This window comes from Terrapene carolina, unplaced genomic scaffold (assembly GCF_002925995.2).
Source record: "Terrapene carolina triunguis isolate 2854851 unplaced genomic scaffold, T_m_triunguis-2.0 Scaffold139, whole genome shotgun sequence".
NCBI lineage: Eukaryota > Metazoa > Chordata > Testudines > Emydidae > Terrapene > Terrapene triunguis.
Window position 1 is genome coordinate 6,973,652 of NW_020664490.1, and position 18,622 is coordinate 6,992,273.

Consider the following 18,622-nt stretch of genomic DNA (forward strand, 5'->3'; position numbering starts at 1 on the left):
TACAGTATGAATGAAAATACACTCATATTTTATGAGAAATTTTATTTTTATGTAAAACTCACCCAACCACTTGTGGCTTGTCTTTCACAGAACTATAAAGCTGCCTCTTCTAACTACTGTAGTACTGAAAAGACCAGCATAAGTGTTAGGATCATGATGCCTTATTTAGAGGCAGCATTTTCATTACCATGCCACTGAATATATCAGCTACCAGGCATCCAACTGTTATGGGTTTGATTTAGATTATAACACGAGATGTCAAATAACATAGGTTTAATCAATTTATGAGTAAAAGACAAAACAAACAGCGTAATACAGAAAGGAAGGCCAATATGCTGTCAAGCAATCCGGGACACCACAATGCAGCTGGTCAGCTGTCTCAAAGTTAGGCACCTAACGCCTCTGGGATGTTTTCAATAAACAGAGGATTTCACAATTTCTTTGCATTACTTTAAATCTAATACATCTTTCTTATCTATCTTCTTTGACGTGTGTTCAAAGTCAAAGTGATGCCTATAATGGTCTGTACCTGGTAGATGGGGCATATTTTGTAAAACACACATTTCACACTCTTTACACAAACCCTGCACATAATCAGGACAGAGATTTGCAACAATTTCTTATCTTTGTTTTGAACATTTATGATAAATGAAGGGGAGGGGAGGTAGCTCCCTTTTATGGACACCCAGCCAGACAGTTAGCTATAAAATCCCTCTTAGTAGCTGTTCTCTACTTGCTTTACCTGTAAAGGGTTAAAAAGTCTCGCTGCTATGCATAGGTAAAAGGAATTGAGTGGGCACCTGGCCAAAAGAGCCAGTGGGAAGGCTAGAACTTTTTAAAATTGAAACAAGACTCCCCTTTTGCCTGTCTGTGTTGTTCTCCCAGAGAGAGGGGGACAGAGCAGCGATGCTGTAAGAAGCTTTGGGCCAGGTATGAAAAATCATCTGTATCATACCTAGAAAAACTACTCATTTGAAACCCCAGATATGTAAGTAGATCAGGGAATGTCTAGGAAGACGCGATTAGGTTATCTCTTTTATTTCTTTATTTACATTCCTGGTTAATAACTCTGTTTTGAGAGAACTCAGTTTTACAAATTTTCAGTATAATTCCATTTGTTATACGTGGAGCTATTCCTGCAGCATAAGCAATGTATGTAACTAAAACTTTCCAAGCAGTGTTTTTCCACTTTGCCTTTGGCCTCACTGAAAAGCACTCTGGTTTAATTTGGTCAGTACAGCCATTTAAATAAACGGTAGCTACTTATGTTTCTAAATTAGCTGTTACCAATCAAGAAAGAGATCTTGGCAGTTTATCATGGATAATTCTCTGAAAACATCCACTCAATGTGCATTGCAGTGAAAAAAGCTAACAATGTTAGGAACCATTAGCAAAGGGATAGAAAATAAGATAGTAAATATCATAATGCCACTATATAAATCTATGGTATGCTCACACCTTGAATATTGCATGCAGTTCTGGTTGCCCCATCTCAAAAAGATATATTAGAATAGGAAAAGGTACAGAGAATGGCAGCAAAAATGATTAAGGGAATGGAACAGCTTCCCTCTGAGGAGAAATTAAAAAGACAGGGACTTTTCAGCTTGGAAAAGAGACAACTAAGCAGGGGGAGAGAATATGATAGAGGTCTATAAAATCATGAATGGTGTGGAAAAAGAGAATAAGGAAGTGTTATTTTCTCCTTCACATAGCACAAGAACAAGTGGTCACCCAATGAAATTAATAGTCAGTAGGTTTAAAACAAACAAAAGGACATACTTCTTCACACACTGCACAGTAAACCTGTGGAACTCATTGCCAGGGAATGTTCTGAAGGCCAAAATTATGACTGGATTAAAAAAAGTATTAGGTAAGTTCCTGGAGGGATAGGTCTATGAATGGCTATTAGGCAAGAAGGTCAGGCATACAACCCCATGGTGTGAGTGTCGCTAGCCTCTGACTGCCAGATGCTGCAAGTGTACAACAGGGCACGAATCACTCAATAATTGCCCTGTTCATTCGCTCTGAAGCACCTTGGCATTGGCCACTGTTGGAAGACAGGATACTGAGCTAGGTGGACCATTGGTCTGACCTAGTATGGCCATTCTTATGTTTCAATACGACTAATTATTTTTCAGTACCGATTGTAAAGCAGACCTGGGAAGGTGAGGCTACCCTTGTTGAATATTATAGTGATTATGCAGAGACCTCCATTCCTACTATAGATTTAGGAGTACCTAATACTGAAAGAGGTAAGCTTCTAATATTATCTTTACAGACAATTTAATTGTATGAGTATGATAAGTTTTCAAGGTGAAATGTCTATTCAGTGTATAGTAAGTTATGCTGAAGTGTTACATTTTTGTAGCACAGTCCTTTGGAAGTAAAAATAAACTAAAAATTCTTCTTACTAATCACACAAAACAAGAGATGGGTGGAGAATACAGTTCCTTTGGACAGAATCATTTTCTTATGATCTGATGCCTCGCTACTATGGACGTGGGCACAGTAAAAATGCCTGAGTGGACAGTTTTCTGTCTGTTGAAATGTTTCCTTCTGCCATCACTATTCTATCAATCTTGTTGATATTAAGGTTGTTGCAGTAGCAGTGTCAGAGTGATACATTCATAACAGAAGACCTTATATGATGCCAACTGGTTGCTGTAGCACGAAGCACTTACAAGATGGTTTCAAAGTAATATGTGCCTACATCTAGTATGCCTGTGTTTTTAAACGTTGAAACTAAATGGAAAAATCAAACAGTATTTTGTCTGAGCACGTAACATAGTAGTTTAAAGTAATAATTTAAGGTGCCCTTGAACAGAAAAAAGCCTTCGATACTATGGCTTCAGTGGTTTGTTCATTCTCATTTTATTGCCTTCTTTCACACACTTCACTTGGTGTATTTCTCTTCAATGGATAGCATAGAACTGGAAACATTTGCTGTAAATCCATTTTTATTATGTTAATGGATTAAAAAAAAAGTATAGATAAATAGAGGTTCTCAATGCCAGGAGGAAAAAAAGCGAAGTTTTTAACCAAAAATATTCTGCTGTGTGTCAAAAAGTGTTTTTGTTGAAAAAATCCCAACTATAATACCTCAATCTTATTTGTTTGTTTTTTTATTACATGACGCATTAATAGTGTTAATTGCTTCTGAAATATCTCTCTTGAACACAAGTGATTTTTAGTGAGTGTTCGTGATTTACAGTTTGATCTTCCTGGAAGACATTTTTAGCTTTAACTAAGCTTGTATGACTCTTTATTTCTTTTGCCATTTTGATTCTCACTTACCAGCTATAAAACACTGCTTTTTATTAAATTCTAAAGCTTTTGCTTTGGGGAAGCTATCAGGAGCTATGATTTAATCAGAGTTAATGCCTATACCTTTGATTATTCCATTGATTGGTTGTGCCCACTCAAGTCTTAACAAAACAAATCTAATTATATACTGACCTGGTGCATTGTTAAGTTTAATTTATGGGTATGAATAATACTTATATAGCACATTTCACGCATAGACCTCAAAGCATTTTACAAAGGAAGTAATTACATTATCCCCATTTTATGGATGGGGAAACAGAAGTGAGTTGGTTTGGCCCTGGTCACCCAGCAGGCCAGTGGTAGACCAGGGAACAGAACCCAGGTCTCTGGAATCATAGTCTAGTGCCCTGCTCAGTAGGCCATGTTGCCTCATAGAAAGGAGCCTATTGTGGAATCACATCCAAATCAAAATCTCTACAATACAAATTGAAATTTGGATCCTCAGCTCCTTTGCCACTTTGCCATTATCTGCACAAACATGTTTCAATACTTTGGTCAACACTGTATTATCCAGTACAATGTGTCATTCAGATTAATTTACAAATAATTGTACACACACACACACACACACACGCACGCACACACTCTCTCTCTCTCTCTCTCTCTCAAAAACAATGTACAGTATGTTCTTTCTCTTATTCCTCCCCCTTTTAGGTCATTGCGGGAAGACTTTTGCCATTTTGGAAAGATTTTTGAATCACAGCTCTTCCAAAACACCATGGTTAGTCATTGTGGATGATGACACCTTAATAAGGTACGAATTACAGTATTTCAGAAATGCTCTTAATTTGTATTAATAAGAGTTTTAGAAATATTTATTTATTTTGATTTATACTCCAGTAAATAGGAGCACTATCTTTTGCTCCATATATTCCTGGACTCCTTTTAAAAATACAGTTTACTCTTATAAAATCTCCTATAACAAATAATTTATACACATAATAATCTGTCACTACTTTGAATATGTGACAGTCATATATTGCAATCTGTTGATACAAGAGCATATAAGGCATTAACTGGTTGTGACTAACTTTAAGTTAACACATTTTCTAATACAGTGCATTTTCCTGATGTGGAGCAGATCCCAGAGGATGAGGGCTCCAAACCCATTCTTAGTCCTAACAGCCAACCATACCTATGTCTAGGGCTTGGCTTTGTTAGAAAATTGTCATGTTTGAACACAATCTAATTTTCTAAAAAAGAAACGCCCTAGAAATGTTTACTGTCTCTTTCAAAGTAGATTAGTAAATTATATTTTATTATTGCTTTCAAAGAAATAGCAAGTTGGTAATTTGAACAGTCATGGAGAAGCAGAAAAATACGCATTTACTGCTTTACATTCAACACATTTTGAAGGGGAGTTGGTGTTGCAGAACTCACATGGAGTAATGGTGATCCCACAGTGACAAATGAGGAATAAATTAGAGCTGTTGGGAATTTCCTGTTTCGTCGGAAAATACAAATTGTCGAACCCCAAGTGTTTTGCAGAAATACCTTGGGTTCAACAACTTTTTATTGAATCACAGGCAGGCTTCTATCAGAACCCTGTCTGGTTCCTGGGGTTGCTGGGGAGCCTGGGACTGCCCCAGAATCAGGACTCCAGGGTTTGTAGCTCGGGCGCAGCCCTGCCCTGCAACCTGCTCCAAAAATCCCAGCGCTTCCAGGATCTGCAGCTGTGGGGCAACATGTCTCAGGGCTTCCAGGCTGCCATGAAGCTGGGAGCCTAGAAGTCTGGGACCCAGGCTCTAACAGGGCTCAGCTCCCAACTTGATAGAAGGAGCCTCAGGCTCTAGGGGCTTCCAGGTTCAGTGCCATGGAGTCAGGAGCCTGGAAGTCCTGGTACGAACTGCCCCAAGAGTTTAGGGAGCCAGCTGGCCCAGCAGTCTGGAAGCTCTGCAGCCCCAGCCCAAGACAGTCTGCATGGTGGGTCTGCCCAGGAGCTACAGACTGTAGAAGGCCCAGCAACTACTAATTGAAAAACTGATACAATTGTTGTCAGTTTCACCTCTCCTGTTCAGTGGTGGAGAGTAGTGAAACTGACAAGAATTATGTCAGTTTCACGCAGCATTTGCCAAGATCAGAGGATGCATTTTTTTGTTCAGAAACACCATGTTTTCAAATAAAATTTTTCAGACTCCCCAGTTCATGGGTAATTCTTAAATTAGACTGAAACCAGATTTCAAAATATCAAAAATTCCCATGAACTAAAAATTCCATCATCTGTACTATAGTAATTTCTCAGCATATTTTCCACACCAGATTACAAAAACTGATGCTCATTACTTTGGAGATTACTGTAAAAAATTACATAATTCCTCATTCTTTTTGATTGAACAAAAGAAAGGAAGGGAATTAAAAAGGGAAGAGAAATTAATTATAGCTAATTGATAGCTATTGAAATCTTAATTCTATATGGTATGATAACACTATGATCAATGAAGCTGTTATCCAAAGACTGAGTTAATGTTTTGGGGAGAATATAATGACTGACTATGAAATAAGAATTTTAACAAGTGTTCCAGTTTGCCACCTGTGTTGATGATAAATCATTTGACAAGAGAGAGACTCCGACTCTGGTTTAGAGAATGAATAATTCAGTTACAAAATCCAGACGTAATTATTCTGCTTGAATAGCAATTTTGAAATTATTTATTAAGCTATTAAAGATATCTCTCTTCTCTAAGTACGTTGTGGAATACATCAAAACCAGTTTTAAGAGAGAAAGGAGTAGTTCAAAAGTATAAAGATATAAAGTATGGAAATAGAGGTTATAAAAAGGAATGAAATAGAGGTTTAAAAAAGAAAAATAGAAGTAAATGGATTTAGAACCAGATTATTCAGTGTTTAATAGTACCTTACACCATACATATGGAGCAAAGTGCTACTCATTGTGCATAAAGGCATCAAATCTGCCATTTGAAAGGTCAGGGGAACAGATTTTAAAACAATAGGATCAGATTTTCTTTAAAAGAAAAAATTTGGAATGTTTTTATATATACACACATGCAATGATTCCTGTCCATAGTTTGTGGCTGAACTAGAGCAGTGGTTCTCAACAAGGGGTATGCATACCCCTGGGGGTAAACAGAGGTCTTCTAAGGGGCACATCAACTCATATAGATATTTGCCTAGTTTTACAACAGGGTACATAAAAAGGCACTAGCAAAGTCAGTACAAACTTAAAATTTCATACAGACAAACAGAGAAAGTAAGCAATTTTTCAGTAATAGTGTTCTGTGACACTTTTGTATTTCTATGTCTGATTTTGCTTGCAAGTAGTTTTTAAGTGAGATAAAACTTGGGGTACACAAAACAAATCAGACTCCTGAAAGGGGTAAAGTAGTGTGGAAGGGTTGAGAACCACTGACCTAGAGCACCTTTTTTGCAGTTTGTGTTAGTTTAGCTGTAAAATCATTTTAGAGTAGCATGAAGAGGCCCAAGCAAAGATTGTCTTTGAGATCCTGATCCTACAGTAACTCCTCCCTTCTAACGTCCTTTGTCTACTGCTTGCAGGATGAGCAGCGCGTTGCAGCTAGCTGGTGGGGGCTTGGAACCAGGGTGGACCGGCAGCCCCCTATCAGCTCCCCGCTCCCCTAAGCTCCCTGTGCAGCAGCTGCCTGCAGTTCAGCTGTGTCCCTTCCCCCACTGCCATGTGCTGCTCCTGCCCTCTGCCTTGGAGCTGCTCCCAGAGACTCCTGCTTGCTGTGCCGGAGGGGGGGGGAAGAGGAGGGAAGGAAGAGGGAGGCTAATGTCAGGGTGTCCCTCTCCCCCCTGCTCCTGCACCCCGCTTACCCCATATTCCTTAGAGCAGGGCTCAGGACAGAAGGAGCTTGTAGCAGCTGCGGTCTCAGCAAGCTGATCTAATTAACAAGGTAGTGTACTTAAGGGAAATGAGCATATCTCCCTCCATTCCTGCTGCCTTGCAGAGTGAGAGAGTTAACCCTTGAGGGCTCAGCCAATTGCTAGTTCATCATTTAGCAGTAAGGGAAATATCCCACCCTCTGACTCCTCCACCTCAACCAAGCTTCACAATCATCATCACTGTGTACCAGTATTAAATTGTTTGTTTAAAACTTATATTGTGTGTGTGTGTGTGTATATATATATATATATATATAGTCTTTTGTCTCGTGAAAAAAATTTCCCTGGAACCTAACCCCCTCATTTACATTAATCCTTATGGGGAAATTGGATTCGCTTAACATCATTTTCCTTAAAGTCGCATTTTTCAGGAACATAACTACAACGTTAAGTGAGGAGTTACTGTACTTGGGACTCTTTTTGTTACTGTCATATAAATAATAATAATAATAATAAAATAAGGCCACAGATCACGGCAGTATTGTTAGCCTTTCAGTCTTCGAAAATTCTACCTCCCTACCCTTCTTTCAGTGTAGTCTGGAAAAATCCAAGTATACTTTAAAATTGAAGACTCAGTGTTGCTGAGGAACATATTTGTTTCTTTTGAGAAATGTTTTATGAACTATCTAGTTAATCATTTGAAGTATTATGAATTATTTTTCAAAGGAAATGGCCTAATTAGCTTTAAACTTCCATTACCAAGTTCAGATCGCCTGACTATTTTACCTGGAATTCTCACAATTAATTTACATGTATTTTTCTATACTGTATTCCAAAATGCCTTTTAAGTTGTCAGTTTAAGTATTTTGAAACTTGTTTTAAAGAAATAAAGATCTATATCTGATTTAATATATTTTTAATAAATGGACTCTCATTTTAGTATCTTTAGGCTCCGGAGATTACTCAGCTGCTATGACCCAAATGAACCAGTGTTTCTTGGAGAGCGTTATGGCTACGGATTGGGAACAGGAGGATATAGTTATATCACTGGCGGAGGAGGGTAACTTACTTTATTTCAAATCCTACTGAGAGCTAAAACAGTCATTCTTCCAATGCAAATGTTTTGGAATATTATAGATCACACAGAGGTGACAAGAATAATGTTTTATCACATGATATAATGTAGTGGCAGTAAAAGCGGGGGGGGGGGGCTTAGAGCACAGTTATTGCCTTTGCTGCGGGACCATCCCTCTCCCTCTTTTTTTGTCTATGTGTGAGTGAAAGTGATTGTCTCCATTTTGGTTTTTAACTCATGTTCTGAAGAGGTAGGCGAGTGAGTTCTTTAGTGTTGGTATCAATGAAAGATAGTTTCTGTTGTAGAGAGATCATTGCAGATCGATTGTCCAGTCCTTATGGTTGAGAACTATAATTTCCCAATGGATTTGGTGAATGATTTGGGTTTCAGATGAATATATCCATGATCTTCTAGGTTGATCCAAATAACATTAGTGAGATCCATCGCTTGTGGTTCTAATCTCTGTCCATTTTGTTTGTTGGGTAGTTGTAGATCCATTATTCTATTTAGATAAGTTAAAATCTAAATTATTCAGTCCCATGCTCTGAATGCCCTTAAAACACGTAAAATCGGTATTCTCCAGGAAAAAAACTGAGTTAGTATAATATTTATTTATGTCCATAAATAAATAAGACTAATTGGCTGGCGTTTTCATTGTCTTGCATAGCCTGGGAATGTGCCCATCATTCTTAATTATGCAGAGTTTACCCCTTTCTTTTGATGCTGGAGTGCTTGCCAATTACGAACAGATTTTTTATATTTTCTGTTGTTTGTACTGTGATTTTTACTATACCTTCAAGAACCATCATAGCTTTCTGGTACTCAGGTCTGTGAAGATATGTATATAAAATAGCTCACTTCTCCTTCATATTCCTGTTTATTGTTGAGGAGATTTTTTGGCAGGTAGTGAGTAAAGTTAAAGATCTTGTAATCACTTTGACCATGCCCTTTCTGTTATCAAGTCGTGGGGTTTTTAATTTGCTAACTTTATACTATTTATTTTATTCTTCTATGACAACTTTTCAACAGCAACACATGGTGTTCCAGTCATGATTACTATAACTTCCTTTTTTCAAGGTTTTCAATACAGTTGCTCCTTTGCTTGCAGCTTGATCAGAATACAGCAACATGACTGGTTAGGATTATATTATGCCTGCGCTCTATTCTTTTTCCTGTTTGCCTAGCAGATTGACCTTAAATTGGCACTGCTGTTTCTAAAGCCTTTAACAACATTGATCCTGACAATATTCAAAACCTTTTCCTTGAATTTTGTATTGGATGTATCTGAGTCGACACACCAGCTGCCATTTAAGGATTCTGTTATAGCGAGTGAACTCAAGCAGGTGTTTTTTGCCAAAAAAAGAAGAGAATATCTTGTGGAGAGTTGGGCAGCTATGATGAGCTTCCTTAACATCTAGTTTACCATATATAGTGGTAAAACTGGATGGAGTTATAGACAGAGAAGGGAGAGTCATAGAATGTGAAGCAAGAGAGTATGTCCTCAGCTGCAGAGCTCTGGATCATCATGAGACTTCTGTGGAGCAGCAGCTATCAGAGGCTTGTTTTACTGGTAGAGACCTGAAGGCATCCATGCTGCAGATGATATTTCAATGAACAGTCATAGGGAGCCAAGCTGAACAGTAAAACTTTGCTGCACAGTTTAAGATATTGGTCTGTTCCTGTGGACAGAGCTCTAATATATGATTGCGATATGTAACATGTTACCAGGAAAAATGGCAGTTCAGATTTAGTTTTCTCTTTTTTTTATACTGCTGCGTTCTAATTATCCAGATGAACAAGATAGAAGAAAAAACAAAATGTTTTTACCAAACTATGCAAGAAGCAAATCCAAAACAAGTGGAACCCACAAGAAAATCATCTGTTAAAAGTTAGATATTTTTGTCAAGAGTAACTTTTTTTTTTTTTAGCTTAAAACATTTTTCACAATATAGATACTTCATTAAATACTTTTTATAATTGCATTTTTAGTAGATAGTTTCAGAGGAGGGGAAAAGAGATGAGTATTCAGTTCATATAAAAACACACACATCAACTTCAGACACGAGACTAAATTATGTAACGACAGGATTTCTGAATACTCTACATGTCCTATGTATATTCTCCATTCCTCCAAACAGAGTTCTCCCCTCACCCTGCATCAAGAAAAAATGTGTGGAGGTAAGGGACAGGTAAGGATCACTACCAAGTAAAATTTGGGGTAATTAAGATTTTCTGTAATTAAATAAATCACATCATAATTTGATTTTACTATCTAGAATAAATATGTCTCAGAAAAATCCTCATTAAGAATTCAAGCCTGAATGCTATCTCCTAACATCTTTCAGTTTCCCAAATACTATGCACCAACAAATCCATGTTGTGATTTTATTCCATTGAGTAAGACTTAATAAATGGAAATTGTTTACAGTTATTCAGCTATATTAGTAATGAGTGTCTCACACTTTCTGTTTGCTTTTATTGTTTAGGATGGTTTTCAGCAGAGAAGCAATCCAAAAACTACTTGCTAGTAAATGCCAGTGTTACAGCAATGATGCTCCAGATGATATGGTCCTTGGAATGTGTTTCAGTGGTTTAGGAATCCCCATAACACACTGCCCACTTTTCCATCAGGTGAGAGACACATTTTTACAAGTATTGAAAATGATATTTATTTAACTTATTCATTTAAAGTGCACCCAACTCCTTAAAATCCCTGTCCCAGTAGCAGACATTCCCACTACAACCTCCCCCTGCTCACCCCTTCCACCCAGAAAAAGTCTGAGAAAACAGATAAAGTAGATTTTAAAAAATGTAAAATGTGGGCAAATACCCATTTTAATAGTGCTACAGAGATGTCTCAGTCCCCCTCCCCTGGCAATGACAAATGACTAAATTTAGTTGCTTAGGCACCTAGTGGGATTTTCAAAAACAATGAAGTGCCTAAGTCTGATTGGAAGTGCTTTTGAAAATACTATTCAAATTGAAAATACTGTATGGGGGGAGGGATAGCTCAGTGGTTTGAGCATTGGCCTGCTAAACCTAGGGTTGTGAGTTCAATCCTTGAGGGGGCCATTTAGGGATCGGGGGCAAAAATCTGTCTGGGGATTGGTCCTTTTTTGAGCAGGGGGTTGGACTAGATGACCTCCTGAGGTCCCTTCCAACCCTGATATTCTATGATTCTATTCTGTGTCTATCTGCCTCTTTAGGCAACCACAAATGTGGCATTTCTTAACTTTAAAGTATTTGACTTTACAACCTTTGCAACGTTTTCTTAACATTTTTAATGTAATTTCCTAGGTTTTTCTTAAAAGGAAAAATGTGAAAATTATATTATGTGCAACTGTAATAACACCCCCCATACAGACACAAAATCATGCATCAGCAGTAGCATTTGAACCCTGACCCTTCTGCCTGCAGCACAGACTTCAACCATTTGACAGGAAAAACTGTGATCCTAAAGAAGAATACGCTTTAGGGGGTTGTTGGGGAGAGCTCAGACTGGCTTTCCCTTTCCTCCCAGGAAGGACCTGAGGGAGCTCTTGCTATATGGTGCCTCCAGAGTGGGGATGTGGGTTGCTGGGGACAGAGCCTGGCTCAGCTTTCCTCTTGCTGCCCCACATCCAGCAGCTGCTCCTGCAGATCCAAAGCATTTAAAAATCAGTATTGCAGCAGTTGTAGCAGCACTTCAGAATGCTTGTGTTTAATTATTATTTTGGCAGTCTCAAAAATTTTCTGAGGAAACGCAAGTGAGATAAGGGAAATGACAATTTTCAAAAATCTATATCTCAGCAAAACTTAAATGGAATTTCAAAGGACAAAGAAAAGACACTTCTCTAGCCCGAGGGCTTTCCTCCTGCCCCAGTTCAAAGGTGTGCTGCATCAACATAAAAGCTTCTCAAAAAAGGGTTGTAAGAATCTTTTGTGGTGGAATATGTGTGTGTGTGTGTGTGTGTGTGTATATATATATATATATATAGAGAGAGAGAGCAATTAGCTTCTAGCAACCCCTAAAATAAAGCTATAAAAAGTTAATGTTTCTTTTTGGGATTATCTGGGATAAGGAGGTCTGGAGTTGCGTTGTGAATAAAGAAAACAAATAGTGAAAAAAATCCAGGCCAAGTACTTTTTCTAAGTTTTATTTGTTTTTGGTGTGCCTGGCCAGTTAAGATTATCCCTCATTTCTATATCTTTCATATTCCCAACTTGGCAAAGACTGTGAAATCAGCTAGTCATTAAATCATTTCAATATGATAATTTCTAAACTGGCAGGTCCCCTCAAAACAGACTGACTATGAGTTCATTCTACATTACTTTAAAATTTTGCAGTTTGTTTCAACATGAAAATGTAATTGAAAACATAATACAAACATTTGTGAAAATATTCTAGTTGTTTCGCTCTATTACTACTTTTACATGTTATAACGAGGGCTGTTGATTAATCGCAGTTAACTCATGCGATTAACTCAAAAAATTAATCACACACGTTTTAATCACACAGTTAAACAATAGAATACCAATTGAAATGTATTAAATATTTTTGGATATTTTTCTACATTTTCAAATATATTGATTTCAATTACAACACAGTATACAAAGTGTACAATGTTCACTTTATATTATTTTTTATTACAAATATTTGCACTGTAAAAATGACAAACAAAAGAAATAGTATTTTTGAATTCACCTCATACAAGTACTGGAGTGCAATCTCTTTATTGTGAAAGTGCAATTTACAAATATATATATATATATTTTTTGTTACATAACTGCATCCCAAAACCAAACAATATAAAACTTTAGAGCCTACAAGTCCACTCAGTCCTACTTCTTGTTCAGCCAATCGCTCAGACAAACAAGTTTGTTTACATTTACGGGAGATAATGCTGCCCTCTTCTTATTTACAGTGTCACCTGAAAGTGAGAAAAGGCAATTTTGGAGCCGGCATTGCCAAGGTATTTACGTGCCAGATATGCTAAACATTCATATACCCCTTCATGATTCGGCCACTATTCCAGAGGACATGCTTCCATGCTGATGACACTTGTTAAAAAAATAATGTGTTAATTAAATGTGACTGAACATCTTGGGGGAGAATTGTATGTCTCCTGCTCTGTTTTATCCACATTCTGCCATATATTTCATGTTATAGCTGTCTCGAATGATGACCCAGCACATGTTGTTCGTTTTAAGTACACTTTCACCGCAGATTTGACAAAACGCAAAGAAGGCACCAATGTGAGATTTTTAAAGATAGCTAAGGCACTCGACCCAAGGTTTAAGAATCTGAAGTGCCTTCCAAAATCTGAGAGGGACAGGGTGTGGAGCATGCTCTCAGAAGTCTTAAAAGAGCAACACTCTGGAATGGTGGTTGAAGCATGAAGGGACATATGAATCTTTAGCACATCTGGCACGTAAATATCTTCTGATGCTGGCTACAACAGTGCCACACGAACGCCTGTTCTCACTTTCAGGTGACATTGTAAACAAGAAGCGGGCAGCAGTATCTCCTGCAAATGTAAAGAAACTTGTTTGAGTGATTGGCTGAACAGGCAGTAGGACTCAGTGGACTCATAGGCTCTAAAGTTTTCCATACTTTTATTTTTGAATGTAGTTATTTTTTATACATAATTCTACATTTGTAAGTTCAACTTTCATGGTAAAGAGATTGCACTACCATACTTGTATTAGGTGAATTGAAAAATAGTATTTCTTTTGTTTTTACAATGCAAATATTTGTAATAAAAATAAATATAAAGTGAGCACTGTACACTTTGTATAGTGTTGTAATTGAAATCAATATACTTGAAAATGTAGAAAACATCTAAAAATATTTAAATAAATGGTATTCTATTAACAGTGTGATTAATTTTTTTAATCGCTTGACAACCCTAGTTATAACCTTGTCTAGCTGAGTAGTAGGACTCAAACACCATGATGATTGCAGTCCTTAAAAGTCGGATACATTAATATAAATTAATGCAAGCCAGTCAGTTTAATAGGACTATGTAAAAATGACTGCAATAATTATGGAATCTTTTACAGTAATACTATATTACTGATGTCAAAACATTCGAGATGAGAGGTTTATTGAGTGATGATTCTTTATCCAAAATTCACTTTACTGTTCTAAAACAGCATTTTTTAAACCAGTGATAACTAGTATTTTTGTTTTATCCTCCCATCTTAGGCAAGACCAATGGACTATCCAAAGGACTACCTTGCTCACCAAATTCCAATATCATTTCACAAGCATTGGAACGTTGATCCAGTCAAGGTGTATTTCACATGGCTGGCACCAAAGATGGAAGATTCATTTACTGAAAAGAAACAGAGACGTATAAGGGAAGATTTATAATATATAAAATATTTTAAATCTCAATAAGGTACTGCAGATTAGTGAGAGACAGGCTGTACTGTAGTTTTGGTGTTGTGTTGTACTACTTGTCTGCCATATTGCATAGAACATTGAATGTTTCAATCCAGTACGTGTTACACTTGTTAGAAAAGGAAGAGGGAACCAGCTTGATTTTGTGTATGTGTGTGTGTGTGTGTGTGTGTGGTTTGAGGATTTATTGTCAGAAATACCTTGAATTTTGAATCTTGTGACCATCGTATTTGACATTTTAAATGTCGTATACAGTATTTTTGTATGTTCCCTGTTGGAATTCTCTGTGAAACACCAGCAATTCACATTTCTCTTTTCCTCACTGACTAGTAGTGGCCTAAGTTCCATATTTAGGGGCCTAATTCTAAAAGGTACTGAATACCTACACTTCCCAATGACTTCAGAAGAACTTCTGGGTTCTTGAAATCAGTCAGAATCAGTCCTTAGGTAATGAAAGGGTAAGGAGATGTGTATTTTAATGAACAGTGGTCTGGAAAGAAAACGTCATGTACTGTACTTTGTATTGTATCCAAATAGAGATGTTGCAGATGCATGGGATAGATGACTCCCTTTTGAGTTTGAACTACTATTTTACCTTTAAACATGTTAGCTTTTGTAGGAAATACCACCCTAGGAAATCCAAAGAAAAGTCTGGGATTCTTAAATTGACTACAAGATGTTGCCATGGTTCATTAAAAAACCTAGGTGACCGTTTCTATCTTTGGCAAATATAAATGTTTGTCTCTTAAGGAATTTTGAAAATCTAATGTTTAGATATTTATAATGTGCACATCACCATAGTATCTAAGTGCCGAGCTAAAAATTAGTTTGTAACATCCATAATTTATATCATCTACAGCAGGGATTGGCAACCTCTGGCACACGGCCCGCCAGGGTAAGCACCCTGGCGGGCCGGGCCGGTTTGTGTACCTGCCGCGTCCGCAGGTTCAGCTGATCGCGGCTCCCACTGGCCGCGGTTTGCCATCCCAGGCCAATGGGGGCTGCGGGAAGCGGCGCGGGTCAAGGGATGTGGTGGCTGCCGCTTCCCGTGCCCCCATTGGCCTGGGACGGCGAACTGCGGCCAGTGGGAGCCGCGATTGGCCGAACCTGCAGACGCGGCAGGTAAACAAACCGGCCCGGCCCGCCAGGGTGCTTACCCTGGCGAGCCGTGTGCCAAAGGTTGCCAATCCCTGATCTACAATATACATAGTAAAAATATACAACTAAGTAATATAATGGGTATAATATTAACATGTGAAGAGTGCTGCATATTTGACTTTTTTGTTTGTTTTCTATGTATAATTCAGTTTTGTAAAGATATTTGTATAAAATCTGGCTTTAGTATGTTCTAAACTAATTTTTATACAGTAAAGGATTTTTTCCTTTTAAGACAACAGCATATCGTGTGTATATGCTGTTATCTAACTTTGCTTGCTATGTTGTAACCAAATGCAGGGTCTTAAAGCCATATTACCAAAATTGTTTATTTGTACATGTTTTAAAATATTTTCTGTAGTTCAGCACTTGTTTCAGTTCCAGAGTAATGCAATATTTACTCCAAGTCTAAATGGGGAAGTAATTTGGTAATCACTGAGAAGTATGCACATTTTTGTGAATGTAGCTTGTGGATTTTTAAGCATTTGAATAGTGATCACATTCGTAGTGGTTTTAAAATAATGTTGAAATAGGTGTAACCAACATAATGTAACTTTTTCTTACCAATATCAGTGCCTTGAACAGTAGACATTTCTACTGATACCAGAGCTACATTCTTTGGTACTGTGGATGTATTGTTAATTAGGTTTACTGTTTAGAACTGCGCGAGCCTAAAACTGAATAAAAACATACTTTGTTTAAATTTTTGAGTGCATTGTTCCCATCCTTGTTCAAAGACCAAATACACTTTGGAATGTTTAAACTCATTTATCCAGTACTCCTTGTGGTAAATACACCATAGAATATTATAAAGTTAACAAAACAGAGGTCAGTAGCACCAAAAGAAAAAGAGTTCAAACAGTGTTATTCTTTCTGGTTCCTGACCTCTTTCTCTAGTCCACACTGGTTGGCTGTGTCTCTTTCTGTGCAAATGGTAAAGGCAGATTACGAACTCTGTTTGTTCAGTGCCTTGCAAAATGGATTCCTGGTCCACAGCTGGGGCTCCTAGGTGCTAATGCAAAACAAATAATATACAATATCACCAGACGGGTCTGAGGGCACTATGATTTAACCATTCAAAAAAACCCTAAAACCACACCTACCAAAATAAGACACTCCAATGTGCACACTCCTCCTGGGGAGAAGGTGAGAGAACAAATACATGACAAATCTTAGTTACATTGCTTAATGCACTACTGGAAGGCACTCAGATACCACGGTGATGAGCATGGTATAGGAACATGAACAGAATAGAATAGCTTGCCAGCCAGAACTTCCCTCCAGAACTGCAAACAAAGCATCTTTTTAAAGTCCCTGCCTTATCTTGCCATTACCCTAGCTCAGGGATCGGCAACCTTTGGCACATGGCCCGCCACGATAAGCCCCCTGGCGGGCCGGGCCGGTTTGTTTACCTGCCATGTCCGCAGGTTCCAGGCCAATGGGGGCTGTGGGAAGCGGCAGCCAGCACATCCCTTGGCCCGCGCCACTTCCCGCAGCCCCCATTGGCCTGGAGCAGCGAACCGCAGCCAGTGGAAGCTGCAATCGGCTGAACCTGCAGACGCGGCAGGTAAACAAACCGGCCCGGCCTGCCAGGGGGCTTATCCTGGCAGGCCGCATGCCAAAGGTTGCCAATCCCTGCCCTAGCTTTTACTGCAGTTCTTTGGGATGGCTGAGAGTATTGTGGAGGTTGGAATTGGGGGAGACTTCTGATGCAGTCCTGAACCTTCAGGTCCTAAGATCAAAGAGCTAGAAAAGTCAGAGCAAGCAAAGTTAGCATACATATGTTTGGGACCTTTCACCTAGATAGATGGTGATGAGCTAAAGCATACAGTCCATATATGGCTGCGAGCTTTAACATAAAGGATGCGTTGCAGTAGGTTGGCATAGGGGGCTTCCTAAGTTCATGCCCTTTTAAACGTAACAGGTACGCCACAACCGAAATAACTGGTTAGGACAGAAATAACAAATGCGATATCTAACCACAAAAGGGCCATGGTAACGAACTGACATATATGATAAGTTGAGATCACTGATATACTAACCTATAGAAAAAAAGACCCTCCAACATTAGTGAGGTGAGGAAATAGAAATAAGGAATAGGGGGAAAATTCCCTACTGAATATGCATCAAACATAACGGCATCAGTGTAACGTATGATAAAAGTGGCATTGCAGCCCAGGGGCAGTAGGAGAAGATGATGTAGTCCTTGGGAGGTGCCAGAGTGACGGCCACTGGTGATGGTGATGAGGAAGATGATGGGTAACACTTCAGGTTGTTCTACAAGAGATGGTGAGAGTATATGGATGTGCAGATGTACATTCTGTAGTCTATCTACCTTAATGAGTTGGGGTGTTTGTGATTGTGCTAAATGTATTAATAAATTATATTTGTACATATAAGAGAGTTCCCATACTGTGTGTGTTGCAACTGTGCACCTCAGGGTTCCCAACTATATAATAATTTAAATTAGGGCTGTTGATTAATCTCAGTTAACTCACGTAATTAACTCAAAAAAATTTATCACGATTAATCGCACTGTTAAACAATAGAATACCAATTGAATTTTATTAAACATTTCTGGATGTTTTTCTACATTTTCAAATATGTCAATTTCAGTTACAATACAGAATACAAAGTGTACGGTGCTCACTTTATATTATTTTTCATTACAAATATTTGCACTGTAAAAATGATAAATAAAAGAAATAATATTTTTCAATTCACCTCGTACAAATACTGTAGTGCAATCTCTTTATCATGAAAGTGCAACTTACAAATGTAGGTATTTTTGTTACATAACTGCACTCAAAAACAAAACAATGTAAATCTTTAGAGCCTACAAGTCTACTCAGTCCTACTTCTTGTTCAGCCAATCGCTAAGA

General features: G+C 38.1%; 1 protein-coding gene across 1 annotated transcript in view; it reads left to right on the plus strand.

The window, feature by feature from the left end:
* The window catches only part of LOC112124964 (beta-1,3-glucosyltransferase-like), a 129,965-nt gene extending 114,489 nt beyond the window's left edge, over positions 1 to 15,476 (plus strand). Inside the window, exons 8-12 of the mRNA XM_029911958.1 lie at positions 2,139 to 2,252; positions 3,979 to 4,078; positions 8,066 to 8,185; positions 10,687 to 10,831; positions 14,388 to 15,476. Coding sequence (XP_029767818.1) covers positions 2,139 to 2,252; positions 3,979 to 4,078; positions 8,066 to 8,185; positions 10,687 to 10,831; positions 14,388 to 14,555 — 647 coding nt within the window. The 3' untranslated portion in view covers positions 14,556 to 15,476. The remainder of the gene's footprint in view (positions 1 to 2,138; positions 2,253 to 3,978; positions 4,079 to 8,065; positions 8,186 to 10,686; positions 10,832 to 14,387) is intronic.
* Positions 15,477 to 18,622: the final 3,146 nt, after the last annotated feature.